The sequence below is a fragment of the Salminus brasiliensis genome, chromosome 23, assembly GCF_030463535.1.
Source record: "Salminus brasiliensis chromosome 23, fSalBra1.hap2, whole genome shotgun sequence".
Lineage (NCBI taxonomy): Eukaryota > Metazoa > Chordata > Actinopteri > Characiformes > Bryconidae > Salminus > Salminus brasiliensis.
In genome coordinates this window covers 11,919,098-11,943,644 of record NC_132900.1, presented here as the reverse complement: position 1 = coordinate 11,943,644, position 24,547 = coordinate 11,919,098, and the positions used below count along the sequence as shown (strand labels likewise).

Here is a 24,547-nt window from a genome sequence, read left to right as displayed (position 1 = left end):
TTGCCATTCAGGCGAGGACCCAGAGCAGTCTCAGTAGAACAAAGCCTCATCACTCATGCCTGCCATAAAGTACTGGTTCCTGCAGGTAGAGGGTGAATTGTTCTTGAGCTTTGATCCAAATCGTGTTTAGCCTTGACTTGCAAACAACATTTCAGGTGTACGAGAAGCTTAGGATGCCCTTCCTGAAGTAACAGTTGTAGAACAGTTGATTCTCTGGAAAACATGGAAAGTGCAAAGATTGCAGCTTGATTGCACACTTGATGACTACAGTTGGACTGCAGTGGATCTAAACTAGATAAAATCTGATCCTGGAATGCCTGGAGTTCCACTAACGAACTGGGAGAAGAAACTGTACAGGGGTCTGCCCCTCCAGGACCAGGGGGAATGTATTATCCCTATTCTAAGCCACCTTGCCTTGTTTGTTCCCTGACCTGCCCCCAAAGGACCTGAGTTTCTGGAAGGTTCAGCTGGCGCATGAAGCTCTTCAAAACTGCAATGTCAAAGATCTTTGAATCTCCCTGTTGACTAAGAATTTCATCCATTGAAAGATCATGATTAATTGATTAGTGCATTGTCACCAACTGGTGCTATCTGATGGACCTGTAGATCTTGTTCTAGGTGCCACAACATCTGTGGGAAAGTCAGGGAAAGGAAGGTCAAATAGCTTTAATTCTCACTGCTGTGGACATATTTGTGTCCACTCTACTTATCCTGATTTAAATTTGAGTGAACTCAGGAAAATGCTGTACACAGTCTTATCTGCCATATCACAAGCTTACACCCCATTAGCAGTAAAAACCGCAACCAAACACTTTTGGTAATTAGTTGTTAATAGCATCTCACAACACATCCCAGAACTGCACTTCCCAGATTTTAGTGACATTTATACATTTCAGGTTCAATAGGATTTAGGTTGGACCATTCAACAGTAAACATTTCTAAGTAAACTTTGTGCGGTAGACTTACCTGGGTTATTGTCTTGTTGCATGACCCAAGTGCACTCCAGCTTCAGCCTCTAAAATTGGTCCAGTGAGAAATCTTGGCTTTCTGGCATTCAGATCTTTTGCAATCCATGTCAAACACCAAATAACCAGAACAGTCTTTTATCGTCCTTACAATATAATTGAATCAAAACCTCATCTATGCTTTCATTTCCAAAAGGGTTGACTGGGCATCTTAACTGGACTTCTAATCAAGAGCATTAAATACTTCTCCAAGAGTTTAAAATTCACAATGAATGGTTTAGACCAGGAATACATCACTGATATGTTTAAATAACCCCAATATGGCTCTTAGATCCTTAGATACAGGTCAGTTAGTAGAGCCTAGAGTCTAAACTAAACACGGTGAAGCAGCCCCTTATGCTACATACAACTGGAACTGACTGCCAAAAAAAACTCAGGTGTCCTCCAAATGTAACAGTTTTTAAATCTAGAAAAATATTTATATTTATCCAAGCCTTTGGTTGTAGCACAGTGGCACTGTAGGTAGTGTGTATGTCACACAGTCCCAGAGGCCTAAGGGTTGTGGATCCTTGCACAAGTCACCACTTGTGAAGAGTTTGGTGAATTTTCTGTGTTCATGTGGGTTTCCTCACACTTCCCAGAAACACATGGCAGCTGAATTGGCTATGCCAATTTGCCCCTAGATATAAATGTGTGTAAGTGACCAGGTAGGTGTAGTACCCCATGAATTAAACGTGCTATATAAGTAAACTTCCCTTCCCTTTCCAATATGAGCTTTTGCTTCTGAGAGCATCTGGCAATCTAATGGTTACAGGCCTGACCTGTAGCACTGACCCTTCCACTGACCGTCATTCCAGTTATGATGCAGATAGTTGCCGGCTAGGCGGATTACCTTTCTGGAGCGAGGGAGAATTATAACAGCCAAGGAAATAAGAAGATGGGGGGGGGGGGGGGGGGGGTTAGGGTGGCCGGGATAGAGAGACTCACACACACGCACACATATACATACATACACACACAGGACTCTAACATTGGCATTCCTGCTCCAGCAGGCATCCAAAATGATCCATCCCTTAATGATCGGCATCGTCGTCGTCAACACGTCCATGTCCGTGCTCTTCTGGACGCTACTTCTGGCCAACTCCTTTTTCAAAGAATACGAGGACGAGCCCAGTAAACCCAAGTCCAACAAAGTGTCTTCTGCGTAGGACACAAGGCATCATGTAGCTTGATCTGGGTTCAATTTGGCAGTTTCTTTAGAGCTTCCTAGCGCTTGATTTTTTTTTTTTTTTTTTGTTCTTTCTTTTTTTGTTCTTTCGTTTTCCTCTGCAGTCATTTTTCACCTTTTAAAAAGTCATTTTTTGGGGGGGCATTCAAATTTCTTTTGAATCTACTATATCACATCTAAAGCCTTGGGGGATCTGGACTCAAGTACAGGTAATCGTTTTGATTTTGTTTATTAAAGCAACAGCAAAGCTGTTTTAATGTTAAGAGTTTACACCACTTATGATTTTACATTCTTATTACTTCAACAGTACTTTGTAGCTCGTATCTACAAAATAGCAACTTTGAATGATAAGCAAAATAACTTCATACCTGTTAATGTAAGTCAATGTAATCAGACATTTTTCCAAGTATTTTTGAACCATTTATGTTGGTCCATTGATCATTTAATTTAAACACAATGTAATGGACTGGAATTTGAATTGTGCCAAAAAATAGAAAATGCTGATGTAGTTGGTGCATCTTTAGCATTGAAACTATTCCGGATTTTAGAAAAGCTTCACCTCATTTCAGTACGTCTCTCATTTCACATTCACCATCTCTGCCATACGCAATCATCAGCCCATTGCCTCAAAAAGGATCATCCAGAAACAATCACACGCTCGTAATCCTGAACAGATTAAGATGGCATTCTACTTGTAGGTCTGAAGGTTCTCTTGGGTTTACGATGGGAAGCTTTGGGACACTACAAAATTTCACACAGCATCTTGTCAGAATCTTAGAACAGTTTGGCCTAAATATATCGAGTATTGAGTCTAAGGCTTGTTACTATGCACATAAATAAAGATCCCTTAATGCTTCTCGGCTTGGAGTTGTATAGTTCTAGGAAACAGTCTTTACCTTCTATGCAACATTATATGGCGATTCTTCAGACCCTCAGAAAGGTTCTTTACAGTCATTTTTACAGTCATCTCTTTCCCAAAAATGATACTTTCAATAACCGTCCATTAGAAGGTTCTTTAGTTCAGTTACAGCATGGCCTTTTAGGCTCAAGGGTGTATGAGCAACTTGTTTATGACACAGTTAATAAAGAGGTCAAGGCCTGTTTGTCATGAATTTGGTATTCAGAACTGCTATCGGTGCACTGTCAGCCCTTATGCAACGTAGATTAGTTGTCGAGTAGCTTATGACGAGGATGTTCAGGAGGCCCCCAGGATTATCGGCATAGATATATTGGAGAGTCCAAACAGAAATTCCTCACACATTGGACTTGGAAAGGTGTGAGAAACCTCTCTTGATTCCACCATTCTGCTACTCCAGCTCATCCGTCTACCAGGCAATCATGCTGCATCCGCTCATGATTGGCATTGTAACGGTCAACACTCTGATCACTGTGGTGGAGTGGACCTGGATGATGACCGAGGTTATGAAGGAAGAAGAATCTCCCGAGAATGCAGTTGCTCCGGCGTAATCGTGTGCTGCCAAGCAGCCTGTAATCAGAATGTGGAGGTGTTAGATCTCCTCATGGAGGAACATAGCTGTAGGAGAAATTCTCTTGTATCAACACTGCTGCTTGTAGATCAGCGCCATCTGCAAAATGAAGAAGCATGTAATGGCTTACGGTAAGAGCATTAACCGGACTGTTGCTATAACTATAATTCACTTTATGAATTTTGTGTCTTTTCTGGGGTAAGCAAGGTGTAGGCCAAAGCGGTAGGGGTGGGCGATATGGCAAAAGTATTGCGATAATTGGAGATTTCTTCATCAAGATATTAATCTTTAATAATCGTTATTATTTATTTGGTAGAACAAAAATGCACTGTGTCAGCAAATAATTCCTTTAAGAAGAATATCAACAGATACTTAGATTTGACTGATATTTCAAACTGATATTTCATGATTTCCAGTAGAGCAGAATGTCATTGGATTCGTATTTGCTTTTTATAAATATTATTATTTAATATTAATTTTTATAAATACCTTACAGAAATAGCTGTTATATTCCTCTGTAATGTTAATAAGGTAGATTTAATTTTAATATTACATATTTATGTATAGGCATCATCAGCTTTGTTTAATGAAAATTATAGATATCGGTATCAACTCACAATTCCAGTATTGGTGGATCCCTGTCCATTGTCATTCTACTAAGATGCTGAAAGAAACTATACAATGTGTAGCAATATTGTATTTAAAAACAGTGACTTTTATTTATATTAACTCCTTAAAAAGCCTATGGACCTCCAGCAGGTCGGAAGTGTTACTACAAACCTCTATTAGCAGAGAATAGCCCCACCAGTTTGTACAGAAGTCCCTGTAGTTCCTGAGTAATACACTGTAATGTGTAATAAGCCTGGAAGTGTTCAGGGGTTAAACACAATAATGCATGGCAAAAAAATCTAATAGTTGATAAAAAGACAATTATAGACTGGCATCATTGACAATAATGACATTATAGACTGGCATCCATTCAAGTAACTGTTACTGTGTTTTAATGTTATTGTGTAACAGCATAAGTTGTCGTTTGCGGGCTCTTTATACCTGTGTTCATTTTTATTCATTGTTTTAATATTTATCACATTAATGATACAATATTGTGCTATATATGATCTGATCATATCCATGCAGCCAAGCAAGCTGAACATACTGCAGTGTTTTGAAGGATGTCCCTTCCATCCACCATCCTTTCACCCATTTCTCCATTCTTCCTCGTTCCATAAGGACAAGCTGAGCATCTCCTCATGCTTATTCTTATCCATGAGAACATCCCGTCCTAGGAACCGTCTGCACCATTGGTTCTCCTATAGGGAGAATTAGGAAAGCAGGCAGAACAGGGATGAACTACATATAGTGAAATATGCAGGAGTTGATTAAAACAGGACTAAGCTTCTTTCCATGTTTCAATGTTTCACATATTTATCCTGCCTCTGTAATCCATCCTGAACTGAGGCCTATTTATCCATGTACCTCCAGCATTAGTGGAATTCTCTTGGTCTCAGTCTATCACCATCACCCCAGCTAATCACGCTTCAGAGGGCAGTTTGTTGGTCTTATTAGTGAATTGCAACCCAGAATTACAAACTGTATATGTTTATATAAATAAATGAATAAATAAATAATAAAACCATAATCTGTCACACTTATAGCATTCAATTACTATGGGTAATTTCTAGTAGACTGGTACAGGACAATTGTAGAGGTAACATTAAAAACCCATGGAGAAATTCACATATAATAATAAGCGTATTTCAGTCAATAATGCAACCATACACCATAATCATGCTGGACTTCTTTCTGTCCATACTAGCTCTGTGCATACCCACAAAGACAGCCAGAGTCCAGAACAATGGCTAGCAGTGGACAAGAGAGTGTGATATGGAATATCACAGGTCTGCACCCACCCGGCTCCCGAAACCTGCTTCAGGCCCAGAATGGAGACGCGGTTTACTTTGTGGACTACAAACCCCCAGCACGCGACACCATCATGCTGCCACGCAATGCTGTTTACGTGCTGGCTGGGGTGGCCTTGGTAGTGGTGGCCACCTACGCCATAGTGGGTCACCTCATTAATGACCTAATACACGACCTGGCAGGTAGCTTGGTGTCAAATGTGCCTGTGTTTTTGTGGAGTGGCATCCCCGTGTGACTTTTCCATGCCGTAAACCCAGTGTTTGAAGAAGAAACCTGTCCGTCTGCATCCGTCTGTGCTAATGACGCTGTCAAATAACACTGTTGAAGTCCAGATTTCCTTTTTTATGCTACGTGAGTTTCTCTGTTCTTTCTGAACGCCATTGTGTTGTGCCCCTTGGAAATAATTCCAAATGTTTTCATGCTAACTGACCTTCCCATGCTTTTTTTCATATCTAATGTAATGCGAGGCTGGATAATAGTAGTTGTAGTTGTCTTTGCTGGGTGATCAAGCTAATTAATTTGTTTCATTTCCAATGAGCTTGGTTTTGATTAGCTATAACACCATAATACAGTTCAGTAGCATAGCATTTGTAACATAAACGTAATGCTATGTGGCGATGTTACGCTAAATTTAGAAAGGTGGACCATGGCCAAAGCTACTGATACTTCTATTTCCTGTGACAAGGTTTTCAAATCCCTCCACCTGCCAATCTCCTTCTTTTTCCTTTGTTCATCTCTGTTCATCAGGCATTTAGAGGTTTGCTGGCCTTGTAGATTACCAGCCCAGGTTCTCAGAGTTCTCCTGCAGTCATACAGTCCCTGTACATAAAAGTTGTGGTCTTAACTCGCCAACAAAACCAAAGATTTCCACAATTCCTCTTTAGATTAAATTTGCTAACATTTTGTAAAGCTTGTCCGACGCCGCAACATTAGCCATGAAAGACCCGTGGATGTGTGGACATTGCTAATCGCTGCCTCTTTCTTCTTCTATGTTTCTACTTCTGTAATCCAGATTGGGTCCTTGGTCCTAAAGCTGAACTGGAGGATGCAGAAAGAGGCACTGGAGGAGGAGAAGATGATGAAGATGATGATAGTGACGATGACTGCGATGAGGAAGGGAGGAGGATGAGTGAAGTTTTGAAGACTCCAGGCCTCTCTCGGCAAGGAGCTGGGTTTCTGCCGGGGTTTAAGAGATGTTCTAGCATCTCCTACCCCTGCACTGACCATGCCGGCTGGGCTGGCTTCTCCAAACAACAGAGAGGGTCTTGTCCTTCTGAAATACCAATCTCTATACCACATGTTACTTCCCTATGAGTTTTAAACACTAAAGCCATTCTTTCTTTTTTATTTCTCATTTGAATACATTTCTATGTAAAAGGTACAATAAGCGGCATTTTCATAGTATTCTGTCGCTCCTGCTTAGATAGCTGGGCATTTTCTGACTGACCACTATATAAAAGAAAGGGATTTCTCAGTCAGCAGCCTGCCAGAGATTATTTGACTGTACGTTCTTGTACTACCATAATCCTAACCTAGAAAACCCTTCTTATTGTACCTTCACATTAATAGTCCTGCTCGACTTGTCGCTGTAGAAAAGCTAAGTATGTTTTCGGTGCTTGGGATTAGCATGAATAATAAGCTTTAACACAAGTACCAGTACATTTAAATCTTTCTGAATTATCTGTATTACACTGACATGTTGGTGTTAATATGCTACGTTCTGTGTCACGCGGCTCTATGGCTGTAGCTCTGCGTCACTCAGTGAAGTTTCAAAGATTTCCAGAGTTCTGTTTACAAAAGTACTTCTGCGGATGTTGGTTCTATGGTACAGAGTTCTAGAATTTCTTGGGTCAGAGTTCTAGCTCTTCATAGGCCAAAAGTCTGTGTAACTGAATCCACGTAACAAACGCGTTGTCCTGTGCAACAGTTCTGTGTAACAGGTGGTTGGTTAAGCTTCTCAATAAAGAAATACACTGACTTGTCTTGTTGTGTCTGAATCATCTCTTTATCCACAACTAATGCCTGGAACAGTACAGAAAGCTTAGAGTGTCAGGGTCAGGGTCAGGAAAACCAGGCAGAGGTAATTTGGGGTCATAACTAGCATGGATTCCATTGCTGTGCAAGATCTTATGAAGATGCATCATGTATAAGCATGCTAAGTAGGCTGAACATGTAAATCTTTTAATATTTAAAGGTGTACAATAACAACCTCCAAAATGTAGAAGGATACGATACTAGACTTATTTTCTTATATTGCTTATAAAATCAGAGCAACTACCTTAAATCTCCAAAGCTACAAAAGAAAAATCTCATATTAAATATGTTAATATTACATATATATATATTTTTTCGAAAAACTATATATATATATATACACACACACACACACACACACATATATATATATATATATATATATATATATATATATATATATATAATAGTAGACAAGATATAGAAAAAAACCCTTTGTGACACATTTTTATTTTGTATTCACATATTTTACAGTAAAGAACATATATTATATTGTATTATATTATATTATATAGGAGACTTCAGTTCAATATTTTGTCTGTTGCAACCATTTCTTACTATTATATGTGCTGTGAATGAAATACACACCCAATTCACATTACTTATTACTGCCCCCATCTCTATTTGTTGACTTTTTCATTTTCTACATCAATGGAACATGGAGTGTGAGCATTTCATGATGAATGAAATGAATAAAACTGCTCTAAAACAACTTAATTACAAATAAATTATTTATTTTATTTATTATTCATTCCTTCATTTTGAATGTTTTAGCCTTCGCCTTTAAGGTTGCAATTTTTTTTTTCTTTTTCTTTTTTTTTTTTCGTTTGTTTAACAGCGACAATATGTATTTTAAATGTGCACATTTTGTAAATTCTGGACAAAAAGTAACTAGTTGAGACAAAGATAATAAACCTAAATATATCAGAACTGTATGAAACATATGTTCTCCAAGGTTTTTGTTGCAATAGCAAATTACACTTGTGATGCAGATCATTAAAACTACAATTAACTACAATACATTTCCTTGTATTCCTAGACAATGTACAATCCACTAATATTTGTGCATATAATTCAATGACACACATTTAAACACAGAGACACATTTATCAGGCCAATTGCAAACATATTATATAACATTAGACATTTTGTTTTAAATTTAAAAAGTCCTTTTGGACAAATTCTAATGGACAATGTTAAAAAGACAATTATTCAGAAAAAAAATAGGTTTTGTCCTAACAGTGACGACAGTGGTATCAGAGCAAAATGTGATTTGAATATTTGATACTGCACAGAAGCAGGTTATGGAGAACTTAAAGGCTGAAAAAACAAGATGTCAACTGCTGTGAGGTCTTTACAATGGTACAACGGTTCAGTTTGCTAGTTGTGTCGGGTAATAGTCCTGGGTTGGCTAAGCCCCACCTGCTAAAGGATAATATCTGCAGCTAAGCCCTTTGACCTTGGGGTACTTAGCCAATCACAGCACCAGATCCATTGCCATGGTATAAGCAGTAAGCAAGGAGCACTGGACGATATCCGTCTCATTGATATACATAAAGATTACGCTAAATTAATGGAGAAAATGAGAAGAAAGCTGATCGGGAGGTTCTGAAGCTTGGGATTGTGCCACTTGTTGTAGAAGGATGGCAGACACGTTGTTACTGGAACCTTCATTCCATTCTTGAGGTATGTAACATACCAGTGGTTCTCTGAGCTATACTGTATATGCGCTATATATTGCAGTGGTACTACAGAACCAGGAGAACCACTGTTCTATACTAGTAGTTCCACTGTACTATACTATTATGATATGCACTATATGTCCAAAAGTTTGTAGACACCTGCTCATCCAATGTTTTTACAATTAATTCATTAAGTGAGTTTGTCCTCCCTTTGCTGTAGTAACAACCTCTACTGTGCTGGGAAGGCTTTACACTAACACTGTAACACTGCTGTAAGAATCTGATTGCAATCAGCCACGAGATAGGTTTGTTATGGCTCACAAACAACAATAAGATAAGATAAGATAAGATAAGATAGTCCTTTATTAGTCCCGCAGTGGGGAAATTCACAGTGTAACAGCAGAAATGGATAGCAGGACACTCAGTTACAAAAATTTGGATAAATAATTTACACTATATACACAATATAAATAAGAATTAAAAAAGCAATAAACAATATTATCGACAGCAAAAGACCCTTAATTGCACATGGGGGTGGGATATTGCACATAGTATTCCCTGAACATGAACATGTGTGTGTAGTTAAGTGTGTGTGTATGTGGTCCGCTGGGAGCAGTGTTGGTTGTGTAGTCTGACGGCAGCAGGAAGGAAGGACCTGTCTTGTCCTAAAGGTACTGGATTGAGCTCCATCACTCCAAAGAACTCAGTTCCACTGCTCCACAGCCCAATGCAGGGGCGCTTTATGCCCATCTAGCTAATGCTTGGGACTGGGCATGGTAATCTTAGGCTTGTGTGTCCAAAGGTTTGCAGACACCTGCTTCTCCAGCGTTTCTTCTGAAACTGAGGTTGTTAGCAATAAAGCTGTCCCTCTTTACTGCAATAACAACCTCTACTCTTCTGAGGTTCAATATCTCTGACAGGATACTGCAATGCTATAAAGGAGAACACTGTCCAGGTCAGTACAGGTCACCCTGACCTCCACCCCTCTCCTCACAGCTTGGCCATTACCATGGCAGGGCACAGTCCTCTCGAGCCTGCAGTTCTGCAGCCCCCAGTTGAAGATGAAGTGTTCTTTGAGAGCTACATCCCACCAGCTCGGGATGCCATTCACATGCCCATACATGTCCTCTACATGCTCCTCGCTACCATCGTCATTCTCATGACCCTCTACGCCATCATTGGTCACCTGATCAAAGACCTGATCCATGACCTAGCAGGTAACGTTATGAAGTTTATACACTTTTCTTAAAGAACAGTCTGTCAGATGGTATGAGTAGGCCTGTCATGATAATTACTTAATTGACTTATCGTTCAATAAATGGAGAAAAACTCAATAATTTTAGCTTGACGTTAGTGAGAAAAGGCCATTAACATGAATCAACCTGTGTTTTTTTTTTGTTTAATTATGATATTTATACACTTTTTCTTATTTCAACTCCAATTTCTGAATATTCTTAATAATTAGTTAATTGCTCTTTATAAGTTTTTCAAATGCTTATTATTAAGTATAATTACGTTATTATATTATTATGATTTCCTTGGCATATAGTAGTTATAAAATATTGTAAAAAAATAATTATATATATATATATATATATATATATATATATATATATATATATATATATATATATACATATTGTTTATCACAATATAAAAATTTAAAATTATTTCTGGGGCAATATATCATCTAAATAAATAATCCACTTTCACCCTTTTGTTTGTCAATGGTCAGGACTACCACAGAGCATGTATGATTTGGATGGTGAGTCATTCTCAGCACTGCAGACGTGGTGGTGGGGTGTTAGTGTGTTGTGCACTGGCACACAGCAGTGCTGCTGGAGGTTTTAAACACCTCAGTGTCACTGCTGTCCACCAACCGAAAATATCCAGCCAACAGTGTCCTGTGGGCAGCATCTGATTGAAAGACCAGAGGATGACCAACACAAACTGTGCAGCAACAGAGGAGCTTCTGTCTCTTCTGTGCCCGGGCAGCCATTGCTGCAGCGCCCAGGCACCCATCAGTGCCAGCTTGTCGAGCCCAGGTATCGAACCCACAATCCTGTTATCAAATGCCCGGTGCTCTAACCGCTGAGCCACCACTGCCCCACTACTAACTGCACTGCAGTGCTAAGAATGACCCACCACCCAAATAATACCTGCTCTGTGGTGATCATGTGAGGTCCTGACCATTGAAAACCAGGGTGAAAGGAGGCTAACTAAGTATGCAGAGAAACAGATGGACAACAGTCTGTAATTGTAGAACTACAGAGCTGATGTAAAGGACAATGAATGTAGAAACAAATGGTGCAAATGGTGACTCAGCACTTTTGCAGTATTATTGCACAGCACTGCATAGTAAGCTAATCTGACGGGAACATATTGTACCTGTTGTTGCCCTGTGATAGATTGTTTTCCACAACAAAGCCCAGCATGGCTGTGACAGTAACACCCCCCTCCCCATTTTTTCCAGATTTGATGTTTGGCGAGCAGCCGGAAGAGGTGCAGGTAAACTTTTTGGAGGCAAAGGATAAGTTCATGGCGGACTGGTGCCCGGAGACCACCCCGGAGCTAGAGGCTCTGGCCAGAGCTGAGGAGATCAAAGTGGTCATGGAGGGCAACACCCGGGGCCCAGCGATCTGGGTCATCTCAGATGAACCGCGGCCTCCTCGCACTGGACCACGCGTGGCATTCGGCAAAAACACATAAAAAGACATTGGCTGCTGTCAGTGCTTTCTTACTCTTTCAGTCTTTTAATACATATTCTAAGCCTCTGCCCACTCTTTTTTGTGAGCTTATTGGGATGTATTTTATTCCAGTTAAATTATGTGGATATGATAAAATATCAAACAAATATCTTTAATATTTCTTCCTTTTTGTATACTTAGTACACTGAATAGCACTGATAAAATTCTATCCAATGAAATACACTATATGTCCAAAAGTTTGTAGACACCTGCTTATCTAGTGTTTCTTCTGAAATCAAGGGTATTAAAAAGGCGTTTGAACTATACCATTATGATATGCACTATATGTCCAAAAGTTTGTAGACACCTGCTCATCCAATGTTTCTTCTGAAATGTAAGAGTATTAATTAGGAGTTTTCATCCCTTTGCTGTAGTAACAACCTCTACTCTGCTGGAAAGGCTTTACACTAACACACTGCTATAGGAATATGATTGCATTCAGCCACAAGATTACCAGGTACTGCTGTTACATGATTACATTTTCATTACATTTATTGCATTTAGCTGACACTCTTATCCAGAGCAACTTACAAGGTTACTCGTTTTTTACTGAAGTGGGCCAATGTAATATTAGGAGTCTTGCCCAAGGGCTCTTATTGGTGTAGAGCAGCATAGTCACCCAGACCAGGAATCGAACCCCAGTCTTCCACATGGTATGGTAGCTCACTGAGAGGTAGTGGTTTTATCTGTTGCGCCACACCAACCAGCCATGATGTTTGTCCTGGCTCACAAGCACCACTCCATCTCATCCTAAAGATACTAGATGGAAGAACCCAGTTCTACCGCGCCACAGCCCAATGCTTTATATCCATCTAGCTGATGCAGGATTCTGTGTCCAAAGGTTTTCAGACATCTGCTTCTCCGTGTTGCCCTTCTTTACTGCAATAACAGCTTCTACTTTTCCGAGAAGGTTGAGAAGATGTTGGAACATCACTGTGAGGATTTGGGGGTCAGGTACTGATGTTGGGGGATTAGTTCTGGATCACTAAGGCCACCGCATCCCAAAGATACTGTATGAAGCACCATCACTCCAGTTCTACCAAGGGACTCGTGAAGCAAGCCTTACAATCCAACACTGCTGATTCGGAATTGTATGGGCATGATGAAGATTATACAAGCTATGTGTGCACAGCTGATTGTCTATGTCAGCTGGGAACACCTGTATTTGAAGTCATTAATTAGATGGGGTCTTTTGGACATATTGTGTAGGTCAGGTACATCATTTTTAGACAATACTCAAATAAACAAATGAAACAATGGGTTGTGGATCCTTCCTTTGAATCTAAGTGTCTGAACAAACAGAGATAGAGGCAGGTGCGGCTCTCTTCACAGGACAATTGACCGATTCTATTGCTTCAGCTGTTTCCTATCATTAATAGATTTGTCCCATGAGCAGTGACTTAGCTAAAACTCATTAGAAATAAAGCTCATTAGGCATTATTTAAAGCAAGAAGAGGATAGGCCAGTTCAGTAAAAAGTCTCATTTAAAAAGCTAATGTAGTTTTGAAAAATATGGAAAAATATAATTCCCACTACTGCTGCCCAACTCTGTAGATAGACAACAGTCACTTGTCATAACTGGAGTATTAACCCTTCTTGTAAGCCTCGTGGACTTCCACTTTAGGGCCTACCGTACCGGATCTGATATGTTCTCTGTACGAGCCCCTGCAGAACCTAATTGAGGTCACATTTAACCCACATCCTCCGAGCAGAGAGCGCCACAGCTCGTCTCCATGTAGGACAAAGCGAGCCAGAGGGGGCGCGAGCAGCATCCGCGCGCACTCCCACTCTGCAGCGGCATCCCTCGAGCTCCTTCAGCTTAGACGGAGATGAGAAGAGGCACGAGCCGCGTCGCCCTCGCTGGTTTGAGTCTGAGGGGATAAGAGGACGCTTTTAGGCGGAGCGAGGATGTAGCAGAGCGGGGCACGACCACCCCGCGCTTTGGACAGAATGGAGTGGACGGACGATTCGGGAGAACCGAGCTGGCTGGAAACAGAGAGGTAGGAGAAGAGCTGACGAGGGAGGAGGAGGTTTGGGGTGGGGGTGGGGATGGGGGGTCTCTCTCTTAACCTCAGCAGGAGGGTTTAGGATGTGTGTGTAGGTTGAGGAGGGGTGTGAAGACAAAGGACTGGGTCAACAGCCTAGACTAACACGCGTGCTTCGTGTTCTAACGGGGTCCAGGACTAGGTCTAGTCCTCGTCTAGTCTTGCTGTAGGTCTCGGGTTTTCCCGTCATCATCAGACCGCTGGCTGTGAGAGACCTGAAGCAGGCCTCCAACCCGCTGCTTCTCTACAGCACACTGATCACCAGTCGTGAGAACTGGCCTGTCTGCCCCACATAATACAGGCCATCGTCCCGCATGATTGATCAATCGATTAACGTGATTGGTCTGTAGGACAGCTGCTCAACCGCGAGCGCACGTCACGTGAGTCGAGATGCGCGTGAAATATGGCGTCCTGCTGTGCTGGTGGTAAAGGCCCCATATACTTCATATTTTTATATATTCCATTTTTTTTATTGTGTTTTTGTTATATGTAAATGACCTCCACACTGATTGGCTGTCTCGATATGTCTAATTTTAAAAGCAGTATTTTTGTGATGGCCAGTTGTTACATTGAAATACATCAAAAACAAGTGGCAGGCAATAATTTAAAGGTCTATGACGGTCTATGATTTCCCTTTAAATTTACGTTTTAAATTTAAGGCATTTAGCAGACACTCTTATCCAGAGCGACTTTAAAGGTGCACGTATTTGTCACTGTACAGTGTACACTGTACAGCGAAATGTGTCCTCCGCATTTAACCCATCTGGTAGTGAACACACACTCACACACACACACACACATGTGTTAGGGGCAGTGAGTACACACACACACCCAGAGCGGTGGGCAGCCAACTCCAGCGCCCAGGGAGCAGAGAGGGTAAAGGGCCTTGCTCAAGGGCCCAACAGTGGCAGCTTGCCGAGGCCGGGAATCGAACCCACAACCCTGTTATCGATATCCCGGCGCTCTAACCGCTGAGCCACCACTGCCCCTCCAGCCACCACTGCCCCTCCAAAAGCACCTTACAAAAGTGGTTCACCGTTCACTCAGAAAATAGTCTTAGCTAGTTTGTAAAGGCTAGGATCCAACAGATCCTGTTCCCTCTAAGCTTAGATACTACTAAACCCAACAGTCAGTATGTAGCCCACAAAACTCAACACTACACTATGCCCAAGTGCTCTTGGAAGAGATGGGTCTAAAGTCTGGACGCTTGTCTTCTGTGGGTCTTAAGGGACGGCGGGTCAAGCTGAGCCATACCTGAGGCTCAAATGGCTCTTGTTACTGATTGGCTTTTGACCATTGCCATCAAGTGTGGAGGGGCCGATCCATTCTTGGCTTTGTAGGCCAGCGTCAGGGTTTTGAATCTGGTGCGGGCAGCTGCTACAGGAAGCCAGTGAAGAGAATGCAGCAGAGGAGTGACATGGCTAAAATAGAAGCGTTGGAAACCCGTGCCACTGCATTCTGGACCAATCGCAGGGGCCTGATGGTGTGCAAAGTGAGCTCAGCCAGAAGGGAGTTGCAGTAGTCAAGTCTTGAAGTGACAAGGAGACTGAACAAACACCTGGCTGGCCTCTCAAGAAAGGAAGGGTCAAATTCTCCGGGCTTTTGTAAATGGAGTGACCAGAGAGTTCTCTTTTGTGGCTCATGAAAAAATTGACCAGGGCTTCTCTGATTGGCTGGATTACTGTGAGCATGGTTTTCAGCATTATAGTGAGAACATGTATTATTGTTAAACACATATAGTCTTACCGGATAATGCTGAAAATATTGTCAGCCAGTTAGTCCGGCTAGCCGAATAGCCTCATCTGGACTGCTGTTAGGTTACGGTTAACTGTTAGCCTAAGCCCTTAAAAAAATAAAGGTGCTACAAATTCACCAATTTTTTATTTTTTATTTTGTGACAAACTTTGAATGGTCTTAAGAACCTTTAATTGTGGTTCTTTACACTCACACACATCTCTATTACAGACATTATTCTTTACAGAACCAAAATGGGGTTGAAGATGCAAGGAGGATCTTGCAGGATCTGATATCCTGTCTCCTGATCAAAAATTAAATATGTTTAGTTGTTCAAAGAAACATTGATCACTATTAACCAATGAAAACATTCAGGGAATGTATATGTATATAGGAGGCCTGGGCAATATGATGATATTTTATCATATTGTGATCAACCTTTCTAGGCATATCGAGGTTAATGTTAGTGCTTAATAAACACTGATCAGCTGCAGGTTTCATTACTAACAGTGCAATTAGACTGGTCTAACTAGATGAAGTTCAGCAGATGTTGTATTTAAAAAGCACTTATTAAGAATCTGTCACTACTGATGTATTTAGTCAAATCGTGAAAATATTTAAACTTTGTGATATAGTATTTTATAACCATATTGCCCAGTCCTGGTATGTAGTGTTTTAAATGGAATGTGGATAATGGTATAATAGTGGTAAATCTAAATAATAGGCTTTTTTAAAGGCTATTTTCCGTGCAACACACTGCATGTACCCCTACACTATGAATACTTACACTAAAATGACATTTTAGGCCGCTATCAAAACTGAAAACTATCCTAAAACAGTGTCTCAGGCGTCAGGCAGTGTTAAGTTTACCCATTTCATGTGATAGCTTGGAGCTTGAAGGCATTGATTCCTATCGCCAGCACTGTGAACCGTTCTGACTCAGTAAGTGTTCCTAGAATGCCGCAGTTCAAAAATCGTTTTTTGTGGAGGGGTGCTGGCTAACTCCGCTAGTTGTTTTTATATGAGTTACAAACAGTGTTCACTTCATCGTTGACTACTTCAGTAGGCTTCGTCAGACAGCTCACTGAAGCTTTATTGGAAGGGTGTGTCGTTTTAAAGTGACTGGCAAATGTGACCACTTGTTTCAACAGCTGTTAGGATGCAACTGTTTAAACATGTCAGGGTGTGTGAGCTTCACACGTAGAATCCCCACAAATATGGTCTGCGGCAGTGTTTCTCAACCCTGGTCCTCAAAGATCTACAGTCTAGCCCATTTTAGTGCTTTACCTGCTTTTTCACACCCACATGAACTCAATAATGGACTGTTAATCAGCTGTTAATCAGCTGATTAGTTGGTTGAGGTGAGTTGGGAGCAGGGGGATACTAAAAAGTGCAGGGCAGTGAGCCTCCAGGACCACAGTTGAGAAATATTGGTATATCTGTGAAATCGCCTTCAAATATATACACCAATTTAGAAAATGCTTGTTTTTGCTCGAGGATAACGCTGGCCGATGTCTGCCTAGTATCATAGACTAAGGACTCTCTATCTATGTCATGATCTCATCATTAAATGTAATTCTATTCAGGGTTGTACTTATATATGCATTCTTACTGAATAGGTTCCTAAATGTGGTTCATTGTCTTCCATCTGAGCTCTCAAACCAGTCCTGAATGGACTAGTGTGGTTGTTATTTCTATTTAGCTGAGGTGGAGAATGTCATTGGGTCATGCACTTCTGTTACGAACTTACAGACCAAGACCAGCACTGCAAATCATTTTGATAATAATGTAAATATAAAAGTTACACAGATATCAAAAACTGTAGCTGAAATGATCCTGGGGCTATGGGCTTCAGAAGAGCTAGAGAGCTAACACTGGCTTGTACAGTGCTGTATTTTATTGAGGACTACAACATGTTCGCTCTTTAGTGGATGGTGTTATTGTACAGTATAGTTAGTATAATATAGTAGAGAAATGGCTTTCATTGTCTCTGAACCCATTAATCAAACATCAGATAGACCAGCTAACATCTAGCGAACATCAGCTGGAGTGTTGGAGCTGGGACTGACGTAACACTCGAGTTAATGGCATTCCAGTTACACATTCCGATTTGGTTTGACAACAATCCTTTACCATTTCTTTATAGCAAAACTAACCACATTATGTCCCACTTTTTATGTCCCATTTTATCACTGTTAGCATTGTCCCACAGTAGTTTAGCATTATTAGTGATACTAGTCAATAATGACACATTAGACAGTATTTTGCATAAGTTCAGTTCGGCCTTATTGGATTTTAAACTCAGGAGCTACGTTCCAAAGGCCTTGGACTGTCCTAGGAAACCTTCTTTTTAGTAGCCTGTTGGCTACTAGGCTGCATGGTAGCATCACAGAATAGGTCCCACCTAAAATACATGCCTTTCATTTCGTTACTCTTTTAAATCCAGTGTCCAGTGGACATTTTCTCATTGGAACTCAGAAATTCAGAAACAGCCCAGTTTAAAAGGAATGCAGCATTCACATCAGCTAGCAAAGTTAACATCTAGCCAACATCAATTAGAATGGTCAATATCTAGCTAACTTTTGTAACTACTCTAGCTGATGTTAGCTAGATGTGAACTGTTCTTGTTGATGTTAGCTTGATATTAACTACTCTTAGTTAATGTTAGCCAGATGTTAACTGTTCTAGCTATTGTTAGCTAGGTGTTAACATCACCTACCTTCCTTTATTTATTTATACTCAAGTTAATCTAAAGTTAAGTCCAAACAATCTTGTTACCAAACTGATGAAATTTTTTAGGGTGTTTTTCTCTCTGTATTTTCATTCATGATGGTGTCACTTGAGTGTGGTCGATGAGACACTTACCTCCGCAAGAGTGTTCTTGACGTTTTTTGACTATTGACAATTTTTTCACCAGGAATAAATTCTGCATCTACATCCTCATCTGCTTGAGTTTCAAATGTATTAAACTGTTGGTTTGGCCACTCCTAAACGTTCAACTATCTGTCTGATAGGTTTTTTGTAGCCTAATAATGAGAATATGTGAAAATGTGTGAGAACATAATGAGAATTCCCATGAACAGCTACTAAATACAAAACGGACATTTGAACACTCCAGAACAATTACTTTTGAGCCTGTAATTGGAGGATCTTTAAAAAAATGGGTGTCATTTCTCAATGGTCAATGCTGATTTTTTGTTAAACCACATACATTACAACATATCTGCACTTATTTGTGTCACCACCAGTGCTGCATGTATCAGTTAAGTTCTGAGGAAGGACTGAGGACACTTCCCTGCATGATCTTAGTCACTTTTGTAAAAAGACTGTGAATATGTTTCTGTTGCAAATGGTTAATATGACATATAATATTTTTCAACAAACTGTACTTTCGAAATGAGTTAAAGGACAAAATCTGGCATTTTAAAATTAAGTGCTGACACCATGTCCCCAGTGCCTCCCAGAAGACGTTAGTCACAGTTAAGACAGTAAGAAGTGTTTCTAATGCAAATGCTGAGCTTAAGTTCTTTTCACATGGATGGGTCTATTATTCACAGTGGGTTGCTGAAATTACAGTCTATGGGTTTTAAGACCCCCTGATGTTGCAAGTCAACCCACCAAAGCATTTTTTGGTGTGCTTTCTAAAGTGGTCAAAGAGGGTGTCCAACTTATAGTGTCTGTCACAAGCCATTGTGGATTTTGAGTTGAGTTAATGGTCTTTATCCTGCTGTAGAAGCCATTCTCTTTTCATCCTAAGTTTTGTTTTACAGATGGTGAGATGTTTGCTTTCAGAATTTGCTGGTGTTTCATTGAATCCATTCTTCCATCTACCAGTGAAATGTTTCTCATGCCACTGGCTGCAAAGCCCAAAGCATGCTCGAACCACCCGCAACAGTAAATAAGTGTAAACAAACCAAAAGTTTTTCACTCCAAAATTGTACAAACGAAATCAAAATCACTAATCTTGCTTAAAACATCTGCCTAGTGCCTAGTGTGCATCTGTCAGATAAGTAAAAGCAAGTAAACAAGCCTAGTGTCCTCATAGCATTCCTTTTTTACCTTACAGCATGCATTTGCATGTGATTTTCCTGTTTACTCTGCTATTACATTGTTCTAACGCATGCAACAACAGACAGTGACTCCATATAAAAATGGAGATACATGGTTTTCATTGGACAGCAGCAAAATAAATATAATCTACAGCTGTGTCAGAAACTTTTGACTATTCACTATATAGTGCACTACTTTGGGGTGTCACTGTTTTGTAGTAGTGTCCAAAAACATGTGCAGAAATTTCAGTGCACTGTAACAAACCTACAGTGCATCATATTATATAGTGTACAAACGATGCAACCTATCAGACATAGGTCTAATCCACAGCATCGTTTCAGGCACAGCTTCTCTGAGGAAGGCCAACGTTCAAACCATTTTTAAGATTGTATGTTTTAAAAGGTTCTACTGTATATAAAACTATCCACAAAATATTTTCCATAACAATATCTGTCAAGCAACAATTCAAGCATTAATATATATATTTTTTGAGCTTTACTAAAGGACACCTTTCATTTATTAATGTACACTATATAGGACTTGATATAGGAAATGATTAATGGAACCTTTTTGTCTTGTTGCATATTTACTTGTATGCAACTTAATGCTTATGAGTGTTCGTTTTTTTATTTATGTATTTATGTATTGTTATTTCTTTACAGGACATGTGTTGTTGATCAAGAAGGCAACGTGTGCAGGAACACAGGTCACATGACTGGTAAGCCACACTTACTCATGTTGTCCTAAAGCAGCTATGAAGGACTATGCTTAGTAATACTACTAATCATTAGTAATAAGGCTTTTGCCTTCTTTGCTTGTGGATCATCCTTGTGTGTGTTGATTTTTTATAATAAAACAATGAGTATTTTTACTTTTAAAAAGCCAACTTAGAAACAAATAAATGTCACAATTTATGTCAATTTTAATATCTGCACCCTAATTATTAAGATCATATAATAATCAGTAATGCATTAATACGGGAATTGTGCGTTGATATTGTTAAAAATTATTTCAGATGTGTATTTCTGCCGATGCTGATGCATAAACACAGAGACCACTAGAAACAAGGAGTGGAGTGGAGTTACTGATATTAGAGTAATATTAAAGAGTGGCATGCGGATTTTCATTCCTGCTGGGAAACACTTGATACTACTTGTTTAACCAGTCTGTCTCAGTCTTCAGAAATCTGATTAACAGCTGTGTTTTTGGAATGAAAAATGTAGCCGCAACACTAAAGACCCCTGGTTTGATGGGAATGGTCATTGTAAGCCCTCTGTAGTTACAGCATTACAATGTGCTTTTATATTGCAGCAGCTTCTAATTGAGGTCTTAAAATGTTACCAGTTTATTTCATACCTATTTTTCTTTCTTCAGATTATTTGAGCAATGATGCAGATAAAGCACCACCACTTCAAGCTCACACGCTGAGGGAATTCGAACAGGTGAGATTCTCCAACTTACAAAAACAAATAAAATCCTATTTCATGTGTGCATTGCTCCAAATTCCTGTTTCTATAACCACTGTACTAGGAGGCAGTTTTCTGAAGACAGGTTACAGCTAGTCAAAACTGGAAAAAGTTACTGACAGTATAATTTAGTGTGAAGCTAGACCTAACAAACAGACTAAAAACTAGCTGATATTAAGCTGTTGCTTTGATACAGATGACATTTGAAAGCTGATGAAGTAGTAACATGCCATCTCTGTCACCACCCAGTGGAAGTTTGTGAGAAAGCGTTTACTTTTGTGCCTCAATAATGTATGGAACTTGTCCCCTTCATTTTAGTAGAGCTGACAGGTTAAAATTGTCCTAGACATATCCAAGGTCTGACCAACAGCTTCAGTTAATTGTACTGCTTTCATGGTCTGGAATATCAAAAACTTAATCTTAATCTTGATGGTGTTTCAACAATATGGAGTATTCAGCTTTCATACTACTAAACAGCTAAAAATGACTTGATCTACCAAAAAGACAATGCAAGACATCATGTGACATCACAACAACACAATTACCAGATTTGAAACCTATTGAGAATTTATGGGACTGTGTTGAGAAATGAGTAAAAATAAAAATACAACTACTGTAGGAGGTGTGAGGCAGTCAGGAAGGCCAGAAAAAGTACATACAGGATACTGACTGGCTTGAAAACAGCTTTCACACTCGAGCGAAACATTTAGAACTTTTAAGTAGTGCTGCCCAAGATGGACATAAAATGCTATGTTTGACAGGTCTATTTGATATCCCAATGACAGTATATTGCATATATATGTGTTTGATTATAATTATACAATTGTTTCTGATTGGATATGTGAAAAAATACAAAATAATAAGAGAAATATATATATATATATATATATATATATATATATATATATATATATATATTCAGTGTGTGCAGAAAGTTGTATTTGAGAGGATTTTTTTATTATTGAACAACAACTATGTTCTCAATCAACCCAAAAGACTCATAAATATCAAAGCTTAATATTTTTGGAAGTTGGAGTGGGTTTTTTTTTTAGATTTGGATCTTAGGAGGATATCTGTTTGTGCAGGTAACTATTACTGTGCAGAATTATTAGGCAACTTAATAAAAAACACATATATACCCATCTCACTTATTTATTTTCACCAGGTAAACCAATATAACAACACAAAATTTAGAAATAAACATTTCTGACATTCAAAAACAAAACCAAAACCAAATCAGTGACCGATAGAGCCACCTTTCTTTACGATGACACTCAAAAACCTTCCATCCATAGATTCTGTCAGTTGCTTGATCTGTTTACGATCAACATTGCGTGCAGCAGACACCACAGCCTCCCAGACACTGTTCAGAGAGGTGTACTGTTTTCCCTCCCTGTAGATCTCACATTTTATGAGAGACCACAGCTTCTCTATGGGGTTCAGATCAGGTGAACAAGGGGGCCATGTCATCATTTTTTCTTACTGATTTGGATGCATGTGATGGAGCATTGTCCTGCATGAAAATCATGTTTTTCTTGAACGATACCGACTTCTTTCTGTACCACTGCTTTAAGAAGGGGTCTTCCAGAAACTGGCAGTAGGTCTGGGAGTTGAGCTTCACTCCATCCTCAACCCGAAAAGGTCCCACAAGTTCATCTTTGATGATACCAGCCCATACCAGTACCCCACCTCCACCTTGCTGGCGTCTGAGTCGGAGTGGAGCTCTCTGCCCTTTACTGCCCTCGGGCCCATCCATCTGGCCCATCAAGAGTCACTCGCATTTCATTCAGTCCATAAACCTTAGAAAAATCAGTCTTAAGATATTTCTTGGCCCAGTCTTGTCGTTTTATCTTATGTTTCTTATGCTTCAAAAGTTTGGCAATTTCAAGACTGCTGCATCCCTCTGCAAGACATCTCACAATTTTTGACTTTTCAGAGTCCGTCAAATCTCTCTTCTGACCCATTTTGCCAAAGGAAAGGAAGTTGCCTAATAATTAAGCACACCTTATATAGGGTGTTGTCATTAGACTACACCCCTTCTCATTACAGAGATGCACATCACCTGATTTACTTGATTGGTAGTTGGCTTTCAAGCCTATAGAGCTTGGAGTAGGACATGTATAAAAAAGATGATGTGATCAAAATACTCATTTGCCTAATAATTCTGCACACAGTGTATATATATATATATATAATCCTAGCACTGAAAAGTCGAGGTGAGTGATATGATGGTTTCTTAGCATATTGGGGTTTTTTTTTATTACCAAATGACCAAACTCATTAGGCTCCCAGCTTTTTCGCTAATGTTAGCCAGCATCACACTGAAGTGATGTAGGGAGGGAGAGAGAGAGACATCTGCCCACCCGGAGAGAGCAAGGCCAATTGTGCTCTCTCTGGCTCTGACTGCTGATGGCAGGGCCAATGCATTTTTATTACATAAAAAATAATCAGCCCTGTTTAACTGGATTTTTGTACTAAGAGTTTCTGCTCTGACACTACTTATTTGTTTATGTTTTTCAGCAATTTGTATTAAAATATTGTTTTTTACATAATGTATCACAAAAATGCCTTTAAGTGCTATAAGTGCCATATTCACATGCTGCAATCCATTCCGTCACTCTTACCAATGTGTCTTTACGTATCACAGTAATCTGTAAAGTACAGTTTTGTTTCGCTCTAGCTTAAGTGCAAAAAAAGCCATTACTTTTACCTATTTTTTTTATTTGATTTTTGGGGTTTACAAAACCACATTGATTCTTTATACAAATAAACTTTCAGTATTGCAGTATCAGGATATCGATTAACAAGAGATATATTGTGCAACCCTTTTACAAGAGTTTGTAACTAAAAAACATTATCTGTACAGCTCAGATGACCCAGTCAGTCTGACAGGTGGCGCTCTGTTCCCTTCAGTTTTTAAAAAACCTTTCAGGGGTCTAGTTTTATATTTTAGAGGGGGGGGGGGGGTTTAAGTGCACACTAATGTTTCAGCAGATGCATGCTAGAGCAGATGATGTAATACTCCCTGGTGGTGGTTGGTGAGAGAGACCCGGTCTGGCCTTGATCAATTATTTAAACCTTGGAACATAAGAACAGAATGGATGATGTCAGATTGGAGAAAAGGTGGCCTCTTAGAGAGGAAGCTGAGAACAGAGAAGAGTAAATCACACTGATGTTGATAGGTTGCTA

General features: G+C 39.7%; 2 protein-coding genes across 2 annotated transcripts in view; both read left to right on the top strand.

Moving 5' to 3' along the window:
* Positions 1-10,325: 10,325 nt before the first annotated feature.
* Positions 10,326-12,025, top strand: LOC140546215 (uncharacterized). The gene is made up of 2 exons (XM_072669447.1): positions 10,326-10,533; positions 11,790-12,025. The coding sequence occupies exons 1-2, from the start codon at positions 10,326-10,328 to the stop codon at positions 12,023-12,025; spliced, it is 444 nt and encodes a 147-aa protein (XP_072525548.1).
* A 1,781-nt stretch (positions 12,026-13,806) lies between these two features.
* LOC140545966 (myomegalin-like) overlaps positions 13,807-24,547 on the top strand; it is an 86,320-nt gene continuing 75,579 nt past the window's right edge. Inside the window, exons 1-3 of the mRNA XM_072669058.1 lie at positions 13,807-14,063; positions 20,555-20,610; positions 21,267-21,334. Coding sequence (XP_072525159.1) covers positions 14,014-14,063; positions 20,555-20,610; positions 21,267-21,334 — 174 coding nt within the window. The 5' untranslated portion in view covers positions 13,807-14,013. The remainder of the gene's footprint in view (positions 14,064-20,554; positions 20,611-21,266; positions 21,335-24,547) is intronic.

Coding starts and splice junctions, on each gene's coding strand:
- LOC140546215 (XM_072669447.1), top strand. CDS start 10,326: ATGGCAGGGCACAGTCCTCTCGAGCCTGCAGTTCTGCAGCCCCCAGTT. Junction 10,534..11,789: donor CCTGATCCATGACCTAGCAG/GTAACGTTATGA, acceptor CATTTTTTCCAG/ATTTGATGTTTGGCGAGCAG.